General features: G+C 40.4%; 1 protein-coding gene across 2 annotated transcripts in view; it reads left to right on the top strand.

Moving 5' to 3' along the window:
- camkvl (CaM kinase-like vesicle-associated, like) overlaps positions 1-23,702 on the top strand; it is a 34,910-nt gene that overhangs the window by 6,000 nt on the left and 5,208 nt on the right. For both annotated transcript variants that reach the window (XM_051426204.1, XM_051426206.1), the window contains 5 exons: positions 19,230-19,336; positions 20,455-20,586; positions 20,926-21,000; positions 21,883-22,021; positions 22,997-23,117. In XM_051426204.1, the coding sequence (XP_051282164.1) occupies positions 19,230-19,336; positions 20,455-20,586; positions 20,926-21,000; positions 21,883-22,021; positions 22,997-23,117 (574 nt within the window). The remainder of the gene's footprint in view (positions 1-19,229; positions 19,337-20,454; positions 20,587-20,925; positions 21,001-21,882; positions 22,022-22,996; positions 23,118-23,702) is intronic.

Raw genomic sequence — 23,702 nt, 5'->3', positions numbered from 1 at the left:
ATTCATCAAGTCTATTCATTTCACCCCAGGTGATAGCAACACATCTAATTTACACTGAATTTCTTTTCAGCGATTCAAAAGTTCACTTAAAATTACTGTGACAGCCAGATAAGAAAACATAGCTATTGATTGCTGACCTTTACTCAGTGGCTGACTTCTGCTCTAAAACCTTTCAAGTAAAAGAGTTGAAAAGATAGGCGAAAGACTCATACAGATAAAAAGATGTGTTTTTCTGCGCTTTGTTGCAGGATACTGAATTAACCAGTACTCAATGCCTTGTAAATGCATATGTGGGGAAGAAACAATGAATTACTAATGAGTTATCCTATCCCCATGGCTCTAGTGGTGGAGGAAAGAGAGAGAGAGATATTGGAAGTGACAGAGAAGAGACAGAAAGAAAAGATAGATTAGAGGGGGAAAGAGCAATGGAGATTGAGAGACAGAGAGAGTACTTCATTAAAGTGGCATTCATTACCAGAGCCTATATGCTGTCCTCATCTGTCATTTCTCCATCTCCTCTTCCTCTCCTCCTCCTTTTTTCCCTTTCCGCTTTTCTTAATACTTCATTTCTTAGCTTCTCTTTCTCTCTGTCACCTTTCTCTTTCCTCTCAGGCCAGCTCTCACCTCCCCGTGCCATCTTTTCTCCACCTCTCGTTATTTATCTCTGTCATTAGACTGTTGTGTGAAGGACTGCAGCAGCCTTTTGTAAGAGAGGAATTAGGAACAGAGAGAGGAGACAGTGCAAATGTTCTGGTGTAGCTTTCCTCCCTCCATGTAATCCCTCTGGAGGCCAAGCAGCATACTCCAACATACTCTACCTGGCCCAGTTATCATTATCTAAGTCCACTCACCTGTTAATTGGGGTTTTTCCTCATGCTGGTCCATACTGAACAGAGCTAAACTTGGATTACTTGGCTGTGCTGCTGGCTCACCGTTTCTTTGAGTTCAGTGACAAACTGTCGAAACTGGGCTAGAATCTGGGCCAGCATACAGCAGCTGGGACACAGATCAGGAAAAACGAAAAGGTACAAATGAAACCCAAAGAACACTACGCACACAATTTTGTGTAAACCTGCTTACTGTTATTTTGCTGAAGATAAAAAAAATAGAAGCACTAATTATAACTTTAAGTATCAAGGCTATCATTATGAGTGGCAGTCACTTATTGCTTGCTCGTTATATTTGTCATTGGGATTTATGATTTGTTCTTTCTCCACCAGCCCCGGCTACATCACCAATTACGCAACACCCCAAGCTGTTGTAAAGATGGATCCAACAAGCCACTGCTTTATCAGTCCTTCAACTGTGGGTCTCTATCCGATCATAACGATGGCTGCCAAAACTACTACCCCTCATCTTCTGGTAGCCGTTCCCCTGAATAGCAATATAGCTAAGGCAAGCTAAGGACAGCTGCGGCACAGCACTTTTTAATTGAAAACAACTCTGGTCAAGACTTTGCACCGGGGGGAGTGGTTAGTGTAGAGGGAGACAGATACAGGCAATTAAACATACTGGGAAAATAAGGTACATTTGAAATCCATTTTTCATTGTACTAGCGGGGAAGTGTTAAGTGTCTTCACTTTCCCCACTTTCGTTGAATGCATGGATGGATTCAAGAGATGAATATAGACTTTACTTTTGTGATGCTGCTTCGAGACAGAAAGAGGAATGAAAAAGAGTTTCTGGGCTGTAGAGCGTTTCGGCAGCTGAAACTCCCTGCCCGGTCTATAGCAAAGACAACCAGTAAAGAGGAGATAGGAGGGAGGGGTAGAAGAAAAAGAGGTCAGAACTGATCCGGATTTATTGGCTCAGCTGGTCATAAAGGAGGCTTTATCCTCACATTGCATTATGCAAGCCAAGATCTCTGCTAGCTACAGGTGAAAGATGACTGCTCTGCAGACACAGATTCTCTCAGTCTCTCTGTCTCTCTCTCATCTTCCTCCTCTCTGTATATTTCTCTCTCTCTCAGGATGGATGAGTTTAATACCGAGGTGGTTAGAAACAAAGGCAGATTTCATCATTGAAGTGCATTCTTTACTGTCTGACTCGTGGAATAAAAAATCAAGACTCTCCTCCTCGTCCTCCTCTGATCTCGCTCTCCTCCATTTCCTTACCCTTTGGCCTTTGCCTTTTCTTTACTTCCCCTCTCTTCTCCTCTCTTTATCTCCCTCCATTAGGCCTCCATCAGTCTCAGTGTCTTTCACTCAGTCCTTCACATATCCTCTCGCTTTAAAACAGATGCTCGTACATACAGTACCAGCCCAGCCTACGCACCCCAGGTAGAATCTAAAAATTCTTCCAAGACAGAAAACATGGTCTTTTCTGAAAATCCCATCTTTTAAGAAAAGACCGAAATAGAACTACCATCTGGTGTAGCACAGGATAGTTTTGTTGGTTTCACTGATGAGAAATTGGAAACACCCAAATTTAGTTGAAAAACTTTATACTTTGCCCCCCAACCTCCAAATGTTGCCAAGGAAATCTTGCATGATTTGTGCTCTTATTACAGTAAAATTACCATTTGTAACTAATATAAACACATGATTACACACTGGTACACACTAGCAGTTAAGTAATTGAAGTTATCAGCATGCCTGATAGATAATCCGCCCACAAAATGCAAAGCTCTCAGAAATAGTGACAAGTGGTCTCTTTGCTTGCCTCTGCAGAGACATGGTACTGAGATGTTGGGAAACAAGGGTCAGTGGGGGAGCAGGATTGTGTGGGGTTTGAGGAGATAACCATTCCAGTCTACCTCATCAAAAAAAGAGCTAGAAAACCAATAGCGAGAAAAAAAAATATGAGAAAAGCAGCTAAATAGGAGAAAAGCTAGAGCATGCTCTGCCTTTGCTCTGACCTGGTTCCAGTTAATCCGCCTACTTTACACGATGAACGTTACCTCCACACTGTATTTATAGAGCCTTTTTGGTGTGTGTTTTTGTGTGTAAGCCGGTGTGTATATGAATGTGATTTTTTTAATGTGTGGCCATGATTGTGGGGTAAATGCAGTTAGTCCATGTCATATAGTGACAGGGGGTCTGTTTGAGGACATAAAGGCCCCCTGTTTAAATCTCTGTCTGCAACAAGTGGCAATCCTTAAGGATGAATGTTGGAGTGATTGTGGAAGCATCATATGATACAGTTCCTCTGATGGCCACAAATTTACATTTAAATTACTCACTTTCTTTTGAAATTCTCAACTTCTCTCTTGAAACACAATGTCAGTAATTTACTCAGCCATATGTCATTATTGCTACACTGAACTTTAAAGAGAGGGAAAGCTTTAGTAAAATCGCTATGTTCTTTTACACTTTTACATTAGAAACATAATGAAACTTTTATATTTGACATATTTGCAAATTAGTTTAGTGTTAATATATTGGATTTGTTTTCTCCACTATATCTGCTCCTTGGCAACTAAAGATTGATATTTTCAAGGTTAACCTATTAAGGGTTAGTGAAGGATCGCGCGTGGTTTAATTTTGAATAAGACCATGTTAGTAATTATTTGAGGCTGTACATAGGCGCAGCAGTGCTTTGACCTAAATGGTAAGCTCGGTATTTGGTCATAAAACAAAGTATTGGAGACATTTTGAAATCATATGTTAAAGTTAAGGGATCACCAAAGTTGTTACAATTCATCCTGAGGTAGATATGAATGTGTTAAGTTTTCGAGATGATGATAGATAGAGGACAAGAGACAGAAGATCACCAAAGTCAGTATAGTAGGTGTACCATGAATTTCTGTACAAAATGCCAATATATCCAGTAGTTTCTGAGATATGGACTGGTTGCACAGCAGACATTTTGACTTGTCACAGCAGAAAAAAACACTGATGGACCAACATTAACAATGGCTCAGTTCCATTAATGGCCTAGTGTGTAGGTGTGTACATTAAAGAGGATCTATTGGCAGAAATAAAATATAATATGCATAACCATGTTTTAATTAGTGCATAATCACCTGAATATAAGAATTGTTGTGTTTTTGTTGCCTTAGAAAGAGCCTTTCATATCTACAGACATCACAGTGTTAAACCACCATGCAGACCAAATTGGACACACCAAACGCTGGCTCTAGATCAGTGCGGCTGAGTTTTTCGTGTGTTTCCATACTGTTATTTCTCCTTCGCTCTTGGAAAGAGAGGAAGCGAGGGAGTTGCAATCTAACAGGCTTCTGTGCATCTTAGGGATGTCATAGTTATTGAAATGAAAAAAATATTGCCAATATGTAAATGTAATCCAGTATAGAAACTGTTTGAATGTATTCAGCAAAGAAAATGAGTAGTATATAAACCAGCTGGCCAAGTTTCCAAATGTGTATTTCTTTGCTTTAGGACCTGCAAGCAGTAAAACCAAATCTAGGCTTTGAGGCAGTGAAAACACCAGCCTAGCAGATACTGAGCTGTAGTTACACTATTGACTCCCAGAGGAATGGGGCCAATGAAGAGACAATTTCCATTTCAGGACCAAAAATGCATTGTATTATTATTTAATAGCCAGAGACTGCTTTCTCCTCTTCTAAAATGGCAACCCAGCTGAAAATTCTACAGAAGCTCACCTCCAGAAAGCTCCACAGGTATACTGGATGCTATAAGGTGTGAGCTGTATACCCACACACTGTTTAAAAATAGAGAGGGCCCTGACAGTCCTACACGAAGCTTCACAGCTGAGACCTCTCTGTTGAAATGGTCTCTAGCCTTATGACTCTTATCCAAAACTTCAATCACTGCTCCTTTCTCCTCCTCTTCTCTGCTCCTCCTCCCTTCTCTTCTTCTCTTCTCTCTCTCTCCAGGGAGGGGATTTTGCTTCTATAAGTCTTCTATCACACTGAATATTTTACAAAAGCACTTTTTTTCTCCTAGCACACATACACACACACACACGCTGCTGACTTTCTCACGGAAGTGTTCTCACTTTCATTCCCTCACACTCTTCACATCTGTCATCTTCCCTGCTTTGTCTCTGTCTTTCATTCTTCCTTTCCCTTGTCATCTTCATCTCAATCTTAGTTTCTCCTCTGAATGTTCCTCTTTGTCTGGCACCACTGCTCACTCTTTATCCCTCTCCACTTTGCTCTCTCCTTCTCACTTGCTCTCACCCTAAACCAAACCTCTTTGCTCCTTACCCTCTCATTTTTACCAGTCGTTCTACTACGGTTACCTTCTTACATCCTCCCTTTTATGACTTTTCCGGGAATACATTTAAATATATAAGCCTTAAAAGGATATAGTACTTTATAATCAATACACTTTCTGCTTGGCCCGTATGCTAGCCTCCTGCGTTGTTTTTTTATAATGAAGCATATACTGACAACACTGATTGATTGTCGGGTCAATTCAGCTACTTTCTCGTACATTTGTTGTTTTGATATCGTACACTATGAAGCTTTTATACAACACAGATCACCACTATAGGAAACTGCAGTCCACTTAAGTGTATATAATCAGCCATGTTCTCCCAAGCAATTTTCTCAGCTGTTGTAACTTTTCATATGGGTGCATTCCTAATGTTAAATTAGTCTGTGCATCATTGAAGATTGCTTAGGAATTTTACTCATCTATGAATTATTTATGTATTACGCAGGCTAAGTCAGTTTTATAGCCTCAGTGTGTGTGCGTGTCCCGTTGATTCAGCGCCTAGAGTTTTAATAATGTGCTTTTTGTCTCGAAAATTAGATTCTTCATTTTATCATCATTGTTAGTCAAGGTGTGCTTACTGCTTTTGTGTTCGGCAATGCCTCGGAGGCTGTAATCCAGCCACAGAGCACAATCGCTTCTCAAAATCCCCCCTAAAGCATTTAGAGGCAATTCAAACAGAAAACAGGTGTTATTCTGACCACAATGACCGGACTACCATTTCCTTTCTCCTCCCTCCCATTCATCATCTCTCTCTGACTGTGATGACAAGACAGTTGTATAATGCAGTTGGAGACATTTGAAAAGAAGTCCCATTAGAGGAGCTGGTTAATATTTCATGCAAAGTTAGATGCTACACAACAGCATACTGTTATACTAGACAACAGCCCAGAGTGTACAGGCGCCTGCAGGAGGCTCAAGCTAATTACAACAGAGTCTACGCTCACTGTGAACCTCCTGAACATGTAACACTGAATGGGGACTGTGAAATTAACATTGTCAGCTATTGTTTTGTGTCTGTTTGAGAGTAATCACAGATGCAAACTACCCACCGAGCCACATCAATACATTTGTGTTCCTCTGAAGTGAAATCATTGTGAAATAGCCACTATAGTCACAATATCTCCACATTTTTTAACTCTCTAAATAACTAAATAATTCACAGATACAAAGTCTGCAGAATTATTTATTGTGAAAATGTACAATTGCACAAATTGTAAAAATATAAATAATTGTAAATAAAAATACATTTCCATAACTGTATGTTATTATTTTGGAAAATCAGAACCTAAATATGTCCTGATATCAGTTTGCCACAATGTTCAAAGCTGTTTTAATGTTTTAATATGATTTTTTTTAAATATTTTTCTTCATTTTTATTATGTGATCTTGCAATGGTTTCACCTCAGACTGACGTTAAACTTGGACTCATCAAGCGTTACTTTCTGTGACAAATAGAATTTGGCTGTCTGGATGAAGAGTTTGGAAATTGAAAATCCTTGACAGGAAGCAGTTATGAGTTGACCATTAGTGCAAAACGGTGGTTGAAAAAGTAATTCTCTGACCTGTGTGTGTGTGTGTGTGTTTGTGTATGTGTGTGTGGGGAGGCGCCATCTGTGTCTGATTACGTGTGTGTGCTGCTGACATGCCCAAACTGGATTATGCCCAAGAGCCATTATACCATCATCCTCCTCTTCTTTACCGCTCCATCTCTTTCTTTTCTGTCTTTATCATCTCTTTTTGTCCCTTTTCTTAACCTCCCCTCTCTCTGTCTCTCTCACTCTAACTTTCCCATGAGGCCAAATGACCTGGTTTTCATCTTATGACTCGTGCTTGAGCAGGCTTGTTCTCATCACACACACAAACATGCACACATTCAGAGGTGCTAGTGCAGAAGTAGCACAATTTGCCACAGTAAGGTGCATATTATGAATATCTCTCCAAATGCCTCTAATGTAACAAAAGTTTTTTGCCTTTTGCTTAGACTCTTTCTGCTTGACACCTCATAGTCTGGGCAACAGCATACATTCCAGCACCTACACTAATCTGATGTGACTCCTAGTATGCATTTCTATTTGTAACATCTACATGTATGTATGATGGTGACAGCTGCTTTCCACTTTTCAGAGCAGAAGTGTGCATACGTGTGTGTGAGGCAGAAGCCTTCAGGGTCCACATTACTGCAGATGTGACATGGTGGAAAAGAAACAACCACATCTCACATACTGACAATCTAAAACCTCACATAGCAGAGCGGCCCCTTATATAGCTTTTTTTTTTATGTTGAAATACTCAACTTTGAAAAGTCTATTATCTTTCAGCCTTCAAACTCAATGTGGAAATACGTTTTTTGTATATAGGTTTCCAAAGGTAACATATTATGCAATTTTATTCAAAAGTCCAACATCTACCATATGATAAACTGGAAATTTACTCTGACAAAATGGTAACTGGAATGAAAAGTAAGCTCACATCCACATTCACAGGCATATGCAGTGCAACGGGTAGTGGTGAATAGCACCGAGTACCAAAATACTGTTTGCTGTTTTATAAAAACAGAAGAAACAAAGTCACCAGGATACAGCTCGGCTCATATTGTTTTAATTTTTTTCTTGTCTTGCAGTCGGCAGAGCAGTCGGCAGAGCAGTTCAGGCTCACGACGTGAGGTCTTCCACATTTCTCAAGCTTTTTATTGACCGAGGTTTTCTTCATCACAGTCAATAAGAATCTCTGTACACCTGTGTGAAGGACAAACATGAACAGACAAGAATAAAGTTGAACTCCTGCACTCCTTGGCATCTCGGCCAGCGGAGGTGTAACATACAGACTAAACAAAAGAGAGAGAGAGGTTTGCTGTGAATGTTAAGTGAAGGAATGGAGTAAAAGAGGGGAGACGGTTGAGTTTTCTTTGCTGCCGATTAGCCATACAGCGCTAGAGGGTTAAATGACAGCGTGTCACGAGCTGTGAAAGCTTGTGTCTGTGTGTGCGTCTGTATGTATCTCTTACTTTGTTTACGTGTGTGTGTGTGTGTGTGTGTGTGTGTGTGTGTGTGTGTGTGTGTGTGTGCATGCAAACTGAGGTGTGGATTGAGCCTCTCAATTGAAGTCTGGGTTTTTGGAGAGGCACTCTGCGCGGTGTGTCTAAAGGCCATGTTTGGCCACAAAAGGAATGAATTAATGCAGTCGTGATCAATGGAGATACACACTCACAAATTCAGGTGTGCATGGACACACACACACACACACGCACACACACACACACACACACACACACACACACACAAATGGATGCTGGGAAAGAAGGTTTTACAGTTTAATTTATTCCCCAGAGAGGGCAAACCATTTGAATTTGCACAAGTGTGTGTGTGTGTGTGTGTGTGTGTGTGTGTGTGTGTGTGTGTGTGTGTGTGTGTGTAGGTGGATCGTGGGTAGGTGCATTAGTGGGTCTGTATGTGTGTGACATAGAAAGTGAACAGAGTGCATGTGCGTTTGTGTGTGTGAGTGAGTTCTCCCTCCACATGAGTGTTTCTCAATCATCTGAAAGTGGATGAAGTGTAACCAAAAGTGCCCCCTGAACACACACACACACACACACACACACAGTAGCATCAGCTCATGGTGCTGAAGGGAGCTGCATTTTAAGTCACTGATAGATTGTGTTCTTCCCTAGTATGTGTGAGTGTATTTGTGTGCACACACACTCTTCAACACCATGCTGGAGATTTCTGGAGACTACTTGACAACGAATGTTGTTTCTCTCCACTGACCCCTCAGTCACAAACACAGATACACTCTCTCACACACACACACTAGACACAGCCTTCACAGCTTTCTACATTTCTTCCCCAGAGTATCACATATCCTCTGAATATTTTATACTGATCTCTAACTTTTGAAACATTAGCAACATTTAATTTCCTCCATCTCTCTGTCCTCACCTCCTATGTCTGCCATGTATGTTGCATTGTGTGTGAGGTGAGCGTGTGACAGAGCAGACAAGAGCCGTTTAATTCAGTGGTTTTACATTTGACACGTGAGCCATGGTCGTGTCTGCCTGGCATGGCAATTGTTTCTGCACCACAAACTTTTTGCATGTCTATTTTTCCAAATCTGCATGCGTGAGTGAAGCGTGAAATATTATTTTTTGTGTGTTTTTTGTTTACTTGTGTATGTTGTATAAATACAATATTTATTCACAATAAAGACAAATGAGAAAGAGCAGCATTGTTTTCCTGACACGCTCTAGAGATACATCAGGATGAAGAGGAAGCATAGTGGTATAAGCATAAATAAATCACAGTCAGTAATATATTTGTAGCTTCAGAGATCGGATTGTCTTCTGTTTTTAAATTTGCTTTAAGTGCAAACTGAGTATAACAACAACAACAAACAAGATATTTAAAGTCACACACTTTATCAAATGACTGCAAGTTTGAAACACTGATTTGTGATTGATAGTCAAAATGACGACCTGTTGTCCAGGGATAATGATAATTTCTGGGTGAAACTGATGGACTAACTGACTAAAAAAGAGATAACTGGAGACAACAGCAAGGTGGCACCTAAACATTGTTTGTAAGCAGACATGCTATGGCTACATTAATGTCAGGTTTACAAGCTGACAATTGCATATCAACATTTTCAAAACGCTTTTTTTTACCCCATCCTCATTATAGCACAAGGCTGGCAATTTCAAATCCCACACGGGAGGGTATTTTCAGAAATCTTAATTTCCAGGGATAGAAGATGCCAGCTTAGTAGGGATTTTTTTACGTCCAAAATCAAGAGAGAATGTTGTGTTTTCGGTTTAATCCACATTATTGTAAACATAGTCAAAAAGACAAACTGCCAAGGAAAAAAACTCAAACAAAAGGCTGGCTGCTGCAAGAGACAGCACAGGACAAAGCTGCTTCAGTCAGTAGCAGACATCCACGGAAAGATCGGTTAAGCATCGAAAGCTGTGCTATTACACACTTGGGGTTATACAGGCTTAAAAATAATGGAACGTATTGATTGTTAATTTCATTAAATTCACTGTTGTACTGTACACTGGTTCCTTGCTCCACGCAGAATAACACAATTCTCTGAGGGCACATGTGCTCACAGTTCAACAATGATTAGTGTTGTTCATATACAGGATGTGGACACAATAACACCTGTAACACATGTACAAAGTTATACAATATAATGTTCTACACAGTAGCCTTACTGTTTTATTGGATAGTCCCTTTCCCCTAACATTCAATTTGAGAACAAAATATTTGGTACCCTTTTCTTTTACATCTAAGTAATATCCTGTGGTTGCGACACAACATCAGTTACAGCCTTCAGTTTAATCCATTAATCAATCAATCAATCAATCAATCAATCAATGTTGATTGTTGCAACAAAAACTATGGCCTCAAAAATAAAGTTAAATCAACACCTCTCTGACACAGCCTCAAGGAAAACTGATCATTAGAAGCTTCACAAATGTGGGATTTGTGTCAGGCTCATGGTATTAAATGGTATTAGATTGATACCTTTATTCCATTCACTCCCTGTTTGTATACAGTAATACTTTTTTGGTTGTGAGTCAATCAGATACAAACTATTTTGCCACTGGTCAAAGCAAATAGGTGATCAATGCGTCATGATAATCCTTGGTCCAAATGTAATGTCTAATACCAAAAATCCGAGCAAAGCATTTGAGCCTCCCGTCATTCTAAGGTTGATTGGCACATTAGTATTTGTCTGTCACTTTATCTACCACTTTGGTCCAGACTGAAATATCTCAATAGCCATGGATGTGCAGGAAATGTTGTACAGACATTCATGGTCCCCTGAGGATTAATCATACTGACTTTGGTGACTTTTTCTTGTGTGTCACCAGCAGGTCGACATTTGCGGTTTTAAATGTGTCGAAAACTATCGGATCGACGCTTTGGTGATCCCTTAACTTTTCTAGCACTGTCATCAGTTCAACATGTTTATTTGTCAAAAACTTTAAGACTAAACAATACTGCAATACTAAAAACATTTCCATTGGCCTCGGCTGCACTTGTTGTTGTTGCAAATGTTAGCATGCTAATATTCTAAATGATGAATGGTACTTGAAAATATCAACATGTTAGCATTGTTATTGTGAGCGCTGTGCCGATGGCAGTAGACTCTCAGTAGTCTTCAGCACTAGAACTAAATCTGATATATTTTCAGAGAATGTAAAAGGTACTACATCAAATGTTCAGTAAGATTAGTAACCACTAGCGTAAAACTGGCTTATATTTGGAATTGTGATCAGTTATAATACTCCTTTAAACTTATTGTTTATATTTGTGAATTTTTTTAATAGCTGATTTGGCATTTAAGTAGGTAGCAACCTTCAGCCTTAAATTCTTCCATCTGATCCTCATGTTGAGGACAAACCATTACAGGATAAGTAAACGGAGGGTGTGTGGAGGTAGGGATCTGTGCAAATAGATGGCTTTTACTGTACAGGATAGACAGTGTAAGACAGGCAAGGCAGGACAACAAGGAAACAGAACAAAACCACATGTTAGAGTGAAAGGAGGGAAAGAGAAAGAGACCACATGCTATCGTTCATAAATATTTCTACAGTATGGGAGAGAAATGCTCTAAACATGTAAATGCATGTACTGTATATGCTTTATGCAACAGATTTATGTAATATATTTATGACTGTCTTCCGTTTCTCCTTCCCATCTCTCTCTCTCTCTCTCTCTCTCTCTCTCTCTCTCTCTCTCAGTCGTGATCATTTTGAGCCCCATTAGATTTTCTATTTTGAATTTACATCCAGCTTGGAGAGAAAAAATGCTTGTTTCTGCCTCCGTCTGTGCAATTATGTACGTATGAGTGTAAATCCAACTTATCTGCACAGTCCTAGATTTAGTCAAAAAGTTAATCACACACACTCACAAAAACCGCACACTATCCATCATTCAGTCTGTGTATTGTATGCATACAGTGTGTATGTATGTGCCTGCAGGTCTCGCCTCGGGCTATTCTGGTGTCAGAAAGAGCAAGCCTGTCAGCCAGACATTGCATCATTCTACGTAAGCTGCAGACACACATACACACACACGTATGTCCAAAAAAAAAGGCACTCTGTGGCCCTTCTCCCTGAGGACACACTTACTGTGCAAGACCTGCACAGATCCACTCTCCCTAATGAGGGGACAGGAAACAGAGGACACGCAGGAGGGGAGCAAGAAGGGGGGGCAGTGAAAAGGTGAGGAAGGAAGTATTCTGACAGAGTGTAAGGTTTAGAAGCAGATGAAGCCAACAGTATTATTCAGAATAAGGCAATACTGTATATTCATGTGTGTGAGGAGTGTGTGTGTGTGTGTGTGTGTGTGTGTGTGTGTGTGTGTGTGTGTGTGTGTGAGACTACATAAATTTAGGTAGATTTTATATGTGTCTGCATTTGGAAACGGATCTCGCTCTCTCTTTCTCTTTCTCTCTCTGGGCAGATGTGATGAATTTTCATTAGTGCATTTCCTTATTAAGCCTGTTTCTGGCCTTGTGTATGCCTCGCAGTCACACACACACACAGGCCTTAGATGAGAGCCGCTCTTTGAGCAATAAGGGAATTAGTGTTTATAACAAGCTTGGAGAAGACCCCATACTGGGGACTCAGTGGAAGAAGCAGATGTAATGGGTATCGATGGAACACACACACACACACACACACACACACACACACTAGCCATTACATGGGAACCACTCATGCGTAACTCTTTAATATTGTACTTTTTGTGTATGTTTCTATGTATTTAGGATGGTAATCCATTCACCCTCTTTCTCACCCTTGCATCCTTTAGTACACTTGATTTTAACAAGCACAGTAATGCTGATAATTGGCCCTTCATCTGCTTCTCCTCTTCATCTCTCTCAGCTCCTCTCTCCTGTGTACTCTGTCACGTCCTCACCACTCCTTTATCTGCCCCACTTTCACAGTCACAGCATTCTGATAAGGCCTGGGACCAACCTCGGGCGTCTGCGTGCTCCACTCAATATCGAACACACATACATCATCAGGCGATGAGCTCAGTAGGAATCAGTGGACTGATTTCTGCTTAATGTCATTATATCCTTTCTGGAAATAAGTTTTGTTGGCCAAATTATATTAATGACAACATGAAAGGGCTTTCAGCTGTGTCTAGAATATTCATTGTGTTATTTTTTCCTAACTACACCCAGTGCAGTTCTTACATAAGGTTGTGAATCTAATGAAATCTGAAACCTTTAGCTCTAAAGTAAAAAGTCAATTTTGGCCATGTTTTTCTATGTGTTAAGTCAAGTAAATCATGAGTGGTTTTGATTGATCAATAAGGAACAGGCTTCAACTGTCACGTCTTGTTATACACAGATGAAAAGACACACTGATTTGCACACGAATAATTATCAAGGTGAGAGCAAATATGTGTGCAAATATTGTTGCTAATCTTATTAAAGGTGGGAAAGCGGATGGTAATGGTGGGCTTAATTACCCCTAAGAGGGCCTTTGGCACTCAGACCATTCCCTTCCGTTATACTGAAGGTGTGTGTATATGTGTTAGTGTCTCTTAAATATATATTCATAATTTACTTTCTCACACATACACACGCCAAGGGGCTAGTGCAGTAGGATTAGTGGCTGTAGAGTGCAGGAATGGTTAACATGTCCACAGTCTTCCTCTGTGTTATGCCCATTAGTGTTTGAACAGTTAGAACATCAGGGGTTGCCACATCAGTCATCACCCCTGATGTTCTTCTCTTCTGTCTCCGTGAGGAATTGGCATGATTAAACCTTTTGGATAAGAGTTACTGAAACAGGGACGGGCAAGGGCAAAATGATGAGATGAAAGCCATGCAGAGGCAGGGAAAGGTGCAGGAGGGGGAACAAAAAAAAGAAAGAAAGGGAGGAAGCACACACCTGTGTCCATGCTGCTGTGATATAGGTGGAGTGACATTAATGAGGGACACATATATTCAGCGTGCTTCTCTGTCACACAGGGACACTCATATAGTGACGTGCACTGAGCTGTATAAAATGTACATGTATGGATGCACATGCATGCTCTTCGTGGAGGTAGTGTGTGTGCGTGTGTGTGTACACGTGTGTAACTCTGGTTGGTGCTCACGTGAAGTCTGACATGCACAGCCTGTCATCTCTTGTTCACACAGGCAGACATAACCTGAGGTCAGCTGCTCCTGAGGAAAACACTGACATACTTGATAGTATATATATAATTTTTTTTTACACACATCTTGTTGTAGTTTATCCTATCATACCATAGATCTAGTGTCACCTCTTAACAAAGCCGATGCGGTATCAGTTAATCACATTGTGCAGACATCAGGATTTGTGTCGTGGTGATGCTGATAATGACAATGTTGCTGATTTATCGCTGTGCTGCATCTGTACGACAGTGACAAGGACACACTGACACACCTAACCACTTGACTGACAACACAGAAAGACTCAAAGACAGCAAAAGCGGCTCCGCACAGTAGTTGATGAAATATTTACATAACATACATTTGCAATTATTCTGGGCTTTCTGTAAATGAGGGCGCATCAAAAGCCAAACTAGTCCCAGCAGCTTGTCACACAGAACATAAACTGTGACAGGCTGCTTTTCTTCAGTGTGTCATTCATATTGTATTTAGTGATGAGCTGCAAAATGCACCATTTTTCTCTTTATTTTTCCCCTGTTGGATGGAGCATGGGCTTAATAGTGAGGGTGGCTAAGGAGATTGTGCCAGTAAATAGCAGATTTTCTTAGAATAACCTTGACGCCACGAACCTCTGAAATACTTCCCCTCTGAGCTGATAAAAAGATATTCTATTCCATTTGATTCATTTCTGAGCCTTGCTGCAGCCTAAACACAACACTTGTGAACAAGCACACAGACACACACAGACACACTCAGACACATGCAGACATGCACTAGCAATTTGATTTAAGGAACGAAGATAGAGTGTGATGTCTCGGATAGCTCAGTGTGCCTTCACACCTGAGTCTGCATGTGCCCACGTGTGGTAATGGGTGTGCATTTCAAAGGCATAAGGAAAATGTACTACGAATAATGTTTTGTCAATAATTCTTAATTTTGTATTGCATAACAGCATTCCAGCATACACATATTTTTATTCAAATTGTAGGAGTTAAACAAATGAATCATTTCAGTTTTGTTTCATCATGTCAGAGCGACCAGTTGTCTGCACCGCTTTTGACACTTAATAGCAATATGAGCAGAATTTTACTTTTGTTATTTAATGTGTCTTCTATGATCAGATGCGACCCACAATGACATGACATGGGTAATCATTGACAAACAGGTACCTGCACATTCAAAAACACCGACTCATTTTGTGAATATTTAAATTTGACATCCTCACTCCCTTTAAGGGTGGAATGGGAGGACAAAATGCAAAAAGCTCATTTGGTCTTTTTTTTTTTTTTTACAGTACAGCTTTAAATGGATCAAAGATTTAAGCTGAGTGACATAAACATGAACTCTGTTTTTAAATCTGAAATCTATCATGTTTGCTCTATCTGTGTAATGGGGTTAATTTTTTTCACCCTGAAACGATATATTTGCCTACCGGTAATTTGACTAAGCAGTAAAAACAGCATATTTACTGGTTGGAGATACTTCATCATTTTAGAAATACAGTGAAAGTTTCACTAAGAATGAAACAACTTAACAAACATGACACCTCATATTTGCATGGCATGAATATGCGGAAAGTTGCAGTTTGTAGCTTTAAAATGGACAGATGAAAAAGAAGGATAGGGATACAGAAATTTTAAAAATTGTGTTATGAAAAGATTAAGAATTTCTGCCGTTGAAATGTCCAAACACCCAGAGCACAGTGCCAAGTATTGTTGATTCAAAGCAGCTGTGATCTGCTATGAGATCTGTGCTGGTGCTGATTTGGTGTCTGATATTATGCCACCTTCACTAATCCAGCAGACATTCAGACTGCGTACTATGAATTTGTTTTGCAGAGAGTTTTCCCTGTCAGCATGCCTTCAAGTGCTTTCTGACTTTGGGGACAGCCCTTCAAATGCTCATAAACATGAGTCATACAGCAAATTATCACACATAGCCTGTTGACACATACCTACGTGCACCCACTTCGCATACAGACACACACACGTTCACCTGTGCAAACATTCACACGCACATAGTTGTGAAGCCGTGAGGTTGAGAGGTACTCTCAATCTGCCTCTGCAGCTCTGTGTTGTACACTTTGTTCTCATGTACACTATTTTCTCTATCCACCTTTTCACTTAGTCACAGTGTGCCTTTCTCCTTGCTTTTCTCTTCCCATTGTTTCTCACCTCTTTCCTCATCTCAAATCTTTCCCACTCTTCCCTTCTCATCTCCTTGCTTCTCATATCCTCCTGTATCGCCTCCTACTCTCCGTCAACTTCAACGTTCGTATACTGACTCAGTATTCTGCAGGTATGGTGTTTTTAAGGCATCTGAGTTTTCAAGGGAAAGACAACAATCACCAGTACACAAGAGAAGATGGAAAACACATCTAAAAGAAAGGACAGACCATAAACTCATCTTCAAACCTGACCTTATGAACACAGCAACCTTTCAAGCCTTCGGGGAATTAATATTAAAAAGAGAAGTAGAACTAAAGTTATACTAACCTTGACTGCGGAGAGACAGGAGGAAAAGTTTGTTAAAAAGTTGACACCAGTGACAGGACTTTTATGATCTAGTGTGTAGGATTTAGTGGCAATTTACAATGTAGTGGCAGATTGAAACTCCCTCACTATGGTGTCTGCAAACTGCCAGAAAAGATTTACACTAATGAAAACATACCTATGAATATTGTATTCCATTTCTGCCTTAAGGTCATCCACAATGTTACCCACTAGACCTTTAAATATGCATTCAGTCACCTTGTTCTCAGGTTACTGCTGATGTTTGGAAAATCAACTGTGGCCTATATGGTGAGCTTTTACAATTGAGAGCATTAACAGTGGAGATTTGGGACTGTACAAACTGGGCAGCAGGGACAGAGAGCCACAATGCTCATGCTGTATCATATCATTAAGTTATTGGTGAGTGTATCTGCTGACCCTTGCTGACAAATGACATTTGTTGTTTAGCAGTTGTTACTACATTTCAGTGGGGACGCTGTGTTCCCACAGGGATGGATGTGCGCCATTCACATTAAGCTGGCCTTCACCTTCACTGTCCTGGACCTTGTTATGGGAATGTTGTTGTGCTTACATAATCTCCTGGCAAAACTAGGCCTTTTCAATCCACCACTAAATTCCACTTGGTCTCACTGGGGCATTATGCTCGCACAAGGTCGCACATATGGACACACATGTACAATTGCACAAACACACATCCTTCTGCTCGAACTCATAACTGCACACATGTGACATGTCCGCATCAACTTTTGCACTTGCTTACACACACAGTCATACATGCACGCACATACACACATACAGTGTATACCAGCGCTCTGGATTAGGGGTACAGATTAAAGATTAGGGCCAGCGCTGGGATTACACAGTATTCTCCAGCCCCGCCTCCACCATAGATCAGAAGCACTTCTGGCCCTATCATCTACAATGGCGATGCTACATACACACACACACACACACACACACACACACACACACACACACATAGAGAGAGAGAAAAAGAGAGAGAGTGAGGATTTACATCACTGATATTCATTCCTTAATCCTAAATTAGCACCCGTAAAATGTCATTACCTCTGAGGGTTTTTATTGTCTTTCTGTTCTTGTACTCACATCATATTCTCCATTTCCTTTATTCTTCTGTCTCTCTCCCCCACTTACACACAACCCTGAAGCCATCGTCACAGCATTACTAGCTGCCTCTGATATTACTCACATTAATAAAAGCTCCTTCTCAAATGTCCTATTCCCTCCTTTCACATATTTCCTGACTTGGTCAATTCCATGGAAACGTCCTGATCTGGTCCCAAGCCCCACAGAGACATAAGATAAACTATAGGTAGAAACTAAACTCCACTAAGAGAAAGTCCAAACAATAGAAATGAATCATCCAACAAGATTAGGTTTTGTCAGGTATTTAGGAGAGGAGAAAGGATCTTGAGGATAGATGGCTGAAGCTTTCGGGAAATCTGTCTCCTACAGTAGATGGAGTGTTAAAGGATGTGGGTGAGGATTGCCTGAGGACTGTGGTGAGATGGTATATTGATTGCTGATTCACTATCTACATCCTTGATTTTCTACCTGGGCGTTTGGGACCTCCTGTGGGGTCACAAGCTATTTTAGGGTGGACATGATAGAAAGAATGTAATCGTGAAGAACATATATCTATTCATATATATATACTATACGTAATCCTTGGAGTGGATGTTTTTTCCCCTTGTGAAGTGTATTTTCAGGCACCATGCTAACAGTGAGAGTTAGTATGAGGTTAAAGAGTTTAAAAGTCATTCTGAGTGAGCAAGTTTAAAAGGTCATGAACTACTGATCTAGATCAGAAGATAAATCCAAAACTTACACATACACACACACACACATACATGTGGACTACAGACAAAAAACTAATTTTCCTGTCATTAAAACCCAGTGCTGTCAGTGTTACTCGGGGGCTCCAGTGATTGCTAGAGAAGCCAGCTGCTTTAGGGACACAGAGATACTGCCCTTTATAAATAAAGTTTAGCTTGAACTTGACAGACGTTGCACAGAATCTGCAGACTTTAGCAGAGTAGAGAGAAGCTTAGTGGGTAGCTTAGTATCTGTTGACAAGGCTGGCACGCAACCAGGCTGCCAGAAGCGTTTGAATCCAGATTCATTTCAGAAGTTGACTTGGCTGTATCTGTTGTTCTCCAGTGTACTGTATTTTTTTTTTTTAAGGCTAATAGTAATGACACTCCCTTGGTGTCTTTGACTTCAACCACTAGAGGCTTTCAAAATGTTTCATCAGTACCTCTTTTCCTCTTTAACATGCCCGTCCATGCTGCTCTGAAATCCCTTCATCTGTCTGTTACCTAAAGGTTTCATCAAAATAATTTATGCTTTATTTTCCCCTTTGTAGTACAATTGAAACGTCTTTTTCTTTACTTCTTAGGTGAATGCCGTCATGCCATTTGGGTGCCTTGCCCTGCGGGATGGGCGGACTTATGATAGCATGTCTGATGTCACGGACAAATATGAGATTGGACAGGTTCTCCGAGCGTAAGTACCATAAAGCTTAATGCATGCATCACTGTTGCCACCCCCCCTCTCCCATGTAGAATTCATGGGCACATTCCAGTATTCCCAAACGGTCTTTATTGTCTTCATGAATTATTTCAAATTGAATTGGACCCATTTCCCCTGCAGATTTGGTTTGGCATATCAAACAGTCTCACTGAAGAAATGACAGAAGGTAATAGCATGAGGCTAGTGTGTAACAGACAGACAGAGACACATTTTTAAATTTCAACCAATTGTCTGTATATTTTTTGATCCATTCATCCATTCCAACACACTGTTGGAAGGTCTGTATTTTATTCAGTTTAAATATTCTAAGTCATGCCTAAAAAAAATCTTTTGGACATATTTTCAAAGAGCTGTGAAAATCACTCTGCTGCTTGAATGGCCAAATACTGGCCGTTTTCTTTCCCTGAACACCTCTCCTTGACACATTGAAGGCACACACAAACACCACACACACACACACACACACACACACACACACACACACACACACACACTAATCAGTATAAGAGGCCATATGGCAACATCAGCATCTGGCCTCAGAGATTTCTGCTCATCTTTTATATAACACACACACACACACACACACACACACACACACACACACACACACACACACACACTAAGTCAGAATTAAGTGCACACATTTGCTGTATATGTGCTCGTTTTCATTTTAGAAAGAAAGGAAACAAGGAAGATAAAGGTTATAAAGATAAAAATGCGTGGTCATTGCTTTGTATTTTATTTTCATAAAAATGTTCATTGAATCTTCTGATAGTATTTAAAAAGTTAAAAAGTTGTAGTTTAATTTTGCATCATGCAGCTTCTCAGAATCCATTTGGGTGAAGGACTGAATGCCCCAAAGGTTCAAAACCAGGTGATGGCAGCAATAGACCCATTTTAGAACAACTCTACTCCCTATTAAATTATTTCACTGTATTTCACCAAAACAGTCAGTGTACTTTGTCTCCCTAATTTGAATATTATGCTGCGCCTCTTGAAAGCATCCACACTTGTTTGGCACTCTTCTTTGATTATATTTGCCTTTTCTGCCTTCATCTTTCTGTCTGTCTATTTTTTTTTTTCTTGTGTAGGAAGGAGTTCTGCGAGCTGTGCCTGGCTAAGGACCGACAAACAGACAAGGTGTTTGTCTGCAAGAAATTCCTCAAGAAAGACGGCAGGAAAGTCCGCAAGGCTGCCAAGAACGAAATCATGATCCTGAAATTGTACGCAGTCAGTCCATGGACAGATGGGTGTATGATTGAGTGGTTGAGAGAGGCGGAGAGACGGAGAGAATGTTTTCTTGTTTGACATTTCTGATCATACTTCCAGTAACACAGTCCGTACAATATCCCCCGGTTAATAATGTAAGGTCAGATGTTTGTAACTTCTGCTTTGCACTGTTTTTGAAGTATCTGCCTAGCTGAAGAGATTTACGCCCCCACATAGTCGTCTTTGTAGATAAGACAATTCAAAAGTCAGAGAATGGTTAGCACCTTTCAATTGCATTTGAGACCCTTCACTCTTGTAAGGTTACAGCCTGTGAATCCTTTTTGCTGTTCCAGGGTCAACCATCCAAACATCCTTCAGTTGATAGACACGTTTGAGACCCGGAAAGAGTACTTCATCATCCAGGAACTGTGAGTGTTTCATTTATCGCTATTTGTCTTTCTTGTGTAAGCACTCCAGACAATATGTATCAATGTGTGTGTCTTAATTGTGTATGTGCCGTCATGTACCTTAACACACACAAATCCATCAGCTAGAGGGTAGGGGTTGAGTCTACCCTCTTATTACTGTGTGCTCTGTTGCTCCCCTAAGCAACAGAGGAAGGTGTTAGATTTTATGAGATATTTGCTCTTAGTAACACTCAACATTACTCAGTGCTCCTGAAGCACTACTTTATAGGGTCTCTACAGAGAGCTCGGGATCGATACGCCAAAGCGGGCCCAATCTGCGTCACTTGAGACGAGTGCAGTTTCAACATTTGCAACTTTATTTGAAAGCAAAAACATTGATTGAAGCTGAGTGAAGTAGTTCCCTTCTGTTACTGAACTACAGAGAGACAAACTGCACTCAAAGTGATTGCGGTCGTGTGTGTGTGTGTGTATGTGTGTGTGTGTGTGTGTGTGTGTGTGTGTGTGTGTGTGTGTGCATCAGTCTGTGTATGTGTTGGTGTCTGTTCACAGCTCACACTTTTGCCCAGGCAATAGTCCTCTTGCTGAGGGCGATATGTGATCACACCCTTCATTTATACTCTCTCGGAAGTTAACCAAGTCCTTTAGAGTAATGACCAAACTCTAATTGTTAATTGCTCAGCAGTGCTAGCTTTAGGCCTGTTGAAGCAGATTGCCTTACTAATGAACAATAAAACAAGAGCACAGGGCTTTTGATAACTGTGTTACTGAAAGCTCAAAGTAAATTATTTTGTTGCAACATGTGGTTAACAGTGACACCAACTTGCATTAATTTTTATTAGCAGATTTTGTGACGTGTCTGCTGATGTGTTTGACTGCATGCAGTGCCACAGGAGGGGATGTGTTCGACTGGATTCTGGACCAAGGGAATTACACAGAGAGAGACGCCTCCAATGTCATCAGACAAGTCCTGGAGGCTGTAGCGTACTTACACTCCCTCAACATAGTTCACAGGAACCTCAAGGTACACACTCTGGTTTCTCCCTCTCCCTACATTATGGCATGTGTGGCTGTGTGTGTGCAGTGAGTGCCATTACCATGAACAGATTTAAGAAGACAGGGGACTTACCACTAAAAATACAGTAAGCATTGTGACAAAAACATTTACAGAGTTAGTGCCGTCACACCCCAGAAAGCAATTTCCAGTATATAGTCTAGAAGAATCTCTATGGAGACATAAAAGCATTGCACTCATTGTCATCTCAGTTAATGACTCAACATTTGATAACATTTTAGCAAGGGAATAAACACTGTCTTTATGGCTTAATGCACTCTCTAGTGATACACACACACATGCAGACAGATTCATATCTTTAGCCCTTATTATCAACCCATTAGGATGGAATTACAGCATATCTTGTGCTTCAGACTCCCCCTACTGGTAGAAGCTGATATTGTCTTTTGGTCTATATGGTCTGGACAATATCCTGTGACCCCATGAAACTGAATGAAAATTACATTTTCAGATCAGTGTAGAAATAGAAATTAATTCATAAAGGGGGGCCAATATACACACTTTTGTACCCTTCATTGTTAAGAAATTACATATTATTATTTTTAAGACATATAACAGTATGACTGTTATTACTGTTAATGATTTATCTGATGACCCATTACTACTTGCTGAAAGTTTGTACTTTAGAGACTTGTTATCATCTTGACCTCACTCCTCTGTTCACAACAAATAAACTTGAACTTCCACCTTTAATTTTATGGTCCCCAAAGGGAAATGTGTCTTTGAGCCAAGTCAAACAAAAGAACACACTTTGGCCTGAACATAAACTATAATAACATTGATTTAGAAAAAACAAATACTCCCACAGGCTCCAATAATACAATGTACTTAAGTAATAATCTGTAATGATGGTCTGAATATAATAGGGCTTCACTCTGTGTGCATTTGTATGAGGATACTTATACTGTCTGTCATTTTGTTTAGCTTGAAAACCTGATGTACTACACAGAAAACAATCACAACAAAGTAGTTCTGCGAGATTTCTACCTGTCCAGGTTTGAGAACGGACCCATCACCGAGCCTTGTGGAACACCAGAATATCTGGGTAGGATGTTCTTTGTTCACCACTATTTGTGGTTCTGTTTTTATACTGTATATACCCTTACTCCTCCGTGGTTCTCTGTCTCTCATCCCCTTCTACGCCCTTCCATTAGCTTTACCTTCTGTTGTGAAGATAGCCCTGCAGGCATGCTTTACCTTTTTGAGTTCTTTACTTCCTTCTGCCTTTGAAGATCATAATCTGTCAGAGGTAAACTGTTATAGGGAAAAGCAGACATGAAAACCAGTGAAACACATACACAGAATTGAAAGCACCTAACTCTCGCCCTCCTCCTCCTCGTCCTCCCACTCCTCCTCTCTTTTCATATCCACTGATCTCCTGTGTACTGTCTCGCACTTCTCTCGGCTCTCTGTGAGACTTATGCGAGGGCGACTTGGAGTGCAGAACTGTGCTTTGGCCTGGTTCTCTCCAGTGAAAGGTCAGGACAGTTATTCATAATGCTGAACTGAGTAATTAGACAAATAAATAAGGAAATGGAACAGAGGCCCTGGCGGAAAATGAATGAGAGAAGGAGAGAGTACAAAAGGGAGCTCTTGTGTGCAGGGTAGAATTATGAATGTGGCATGATGG

Source organism: Dicentrarchus labrax, unplaced genomic scaffold (assembly GCF_905237075.1).
Source record: "Dicentrarchus labrax unplaced genomic scaffold, dlabrax2021, whole genome shotgun sequence".
Taxonomy (NCBI): Eukaryota; Metazoa; Chordata; class Actinopteri; family Moronidae; genus Dicentrarchus; species Dicentrarchus labrax.
Note: the sequence above shows the minus strand (reverse complement) of the source record. Positions and strands in the feature narration are given on the sequence as shown.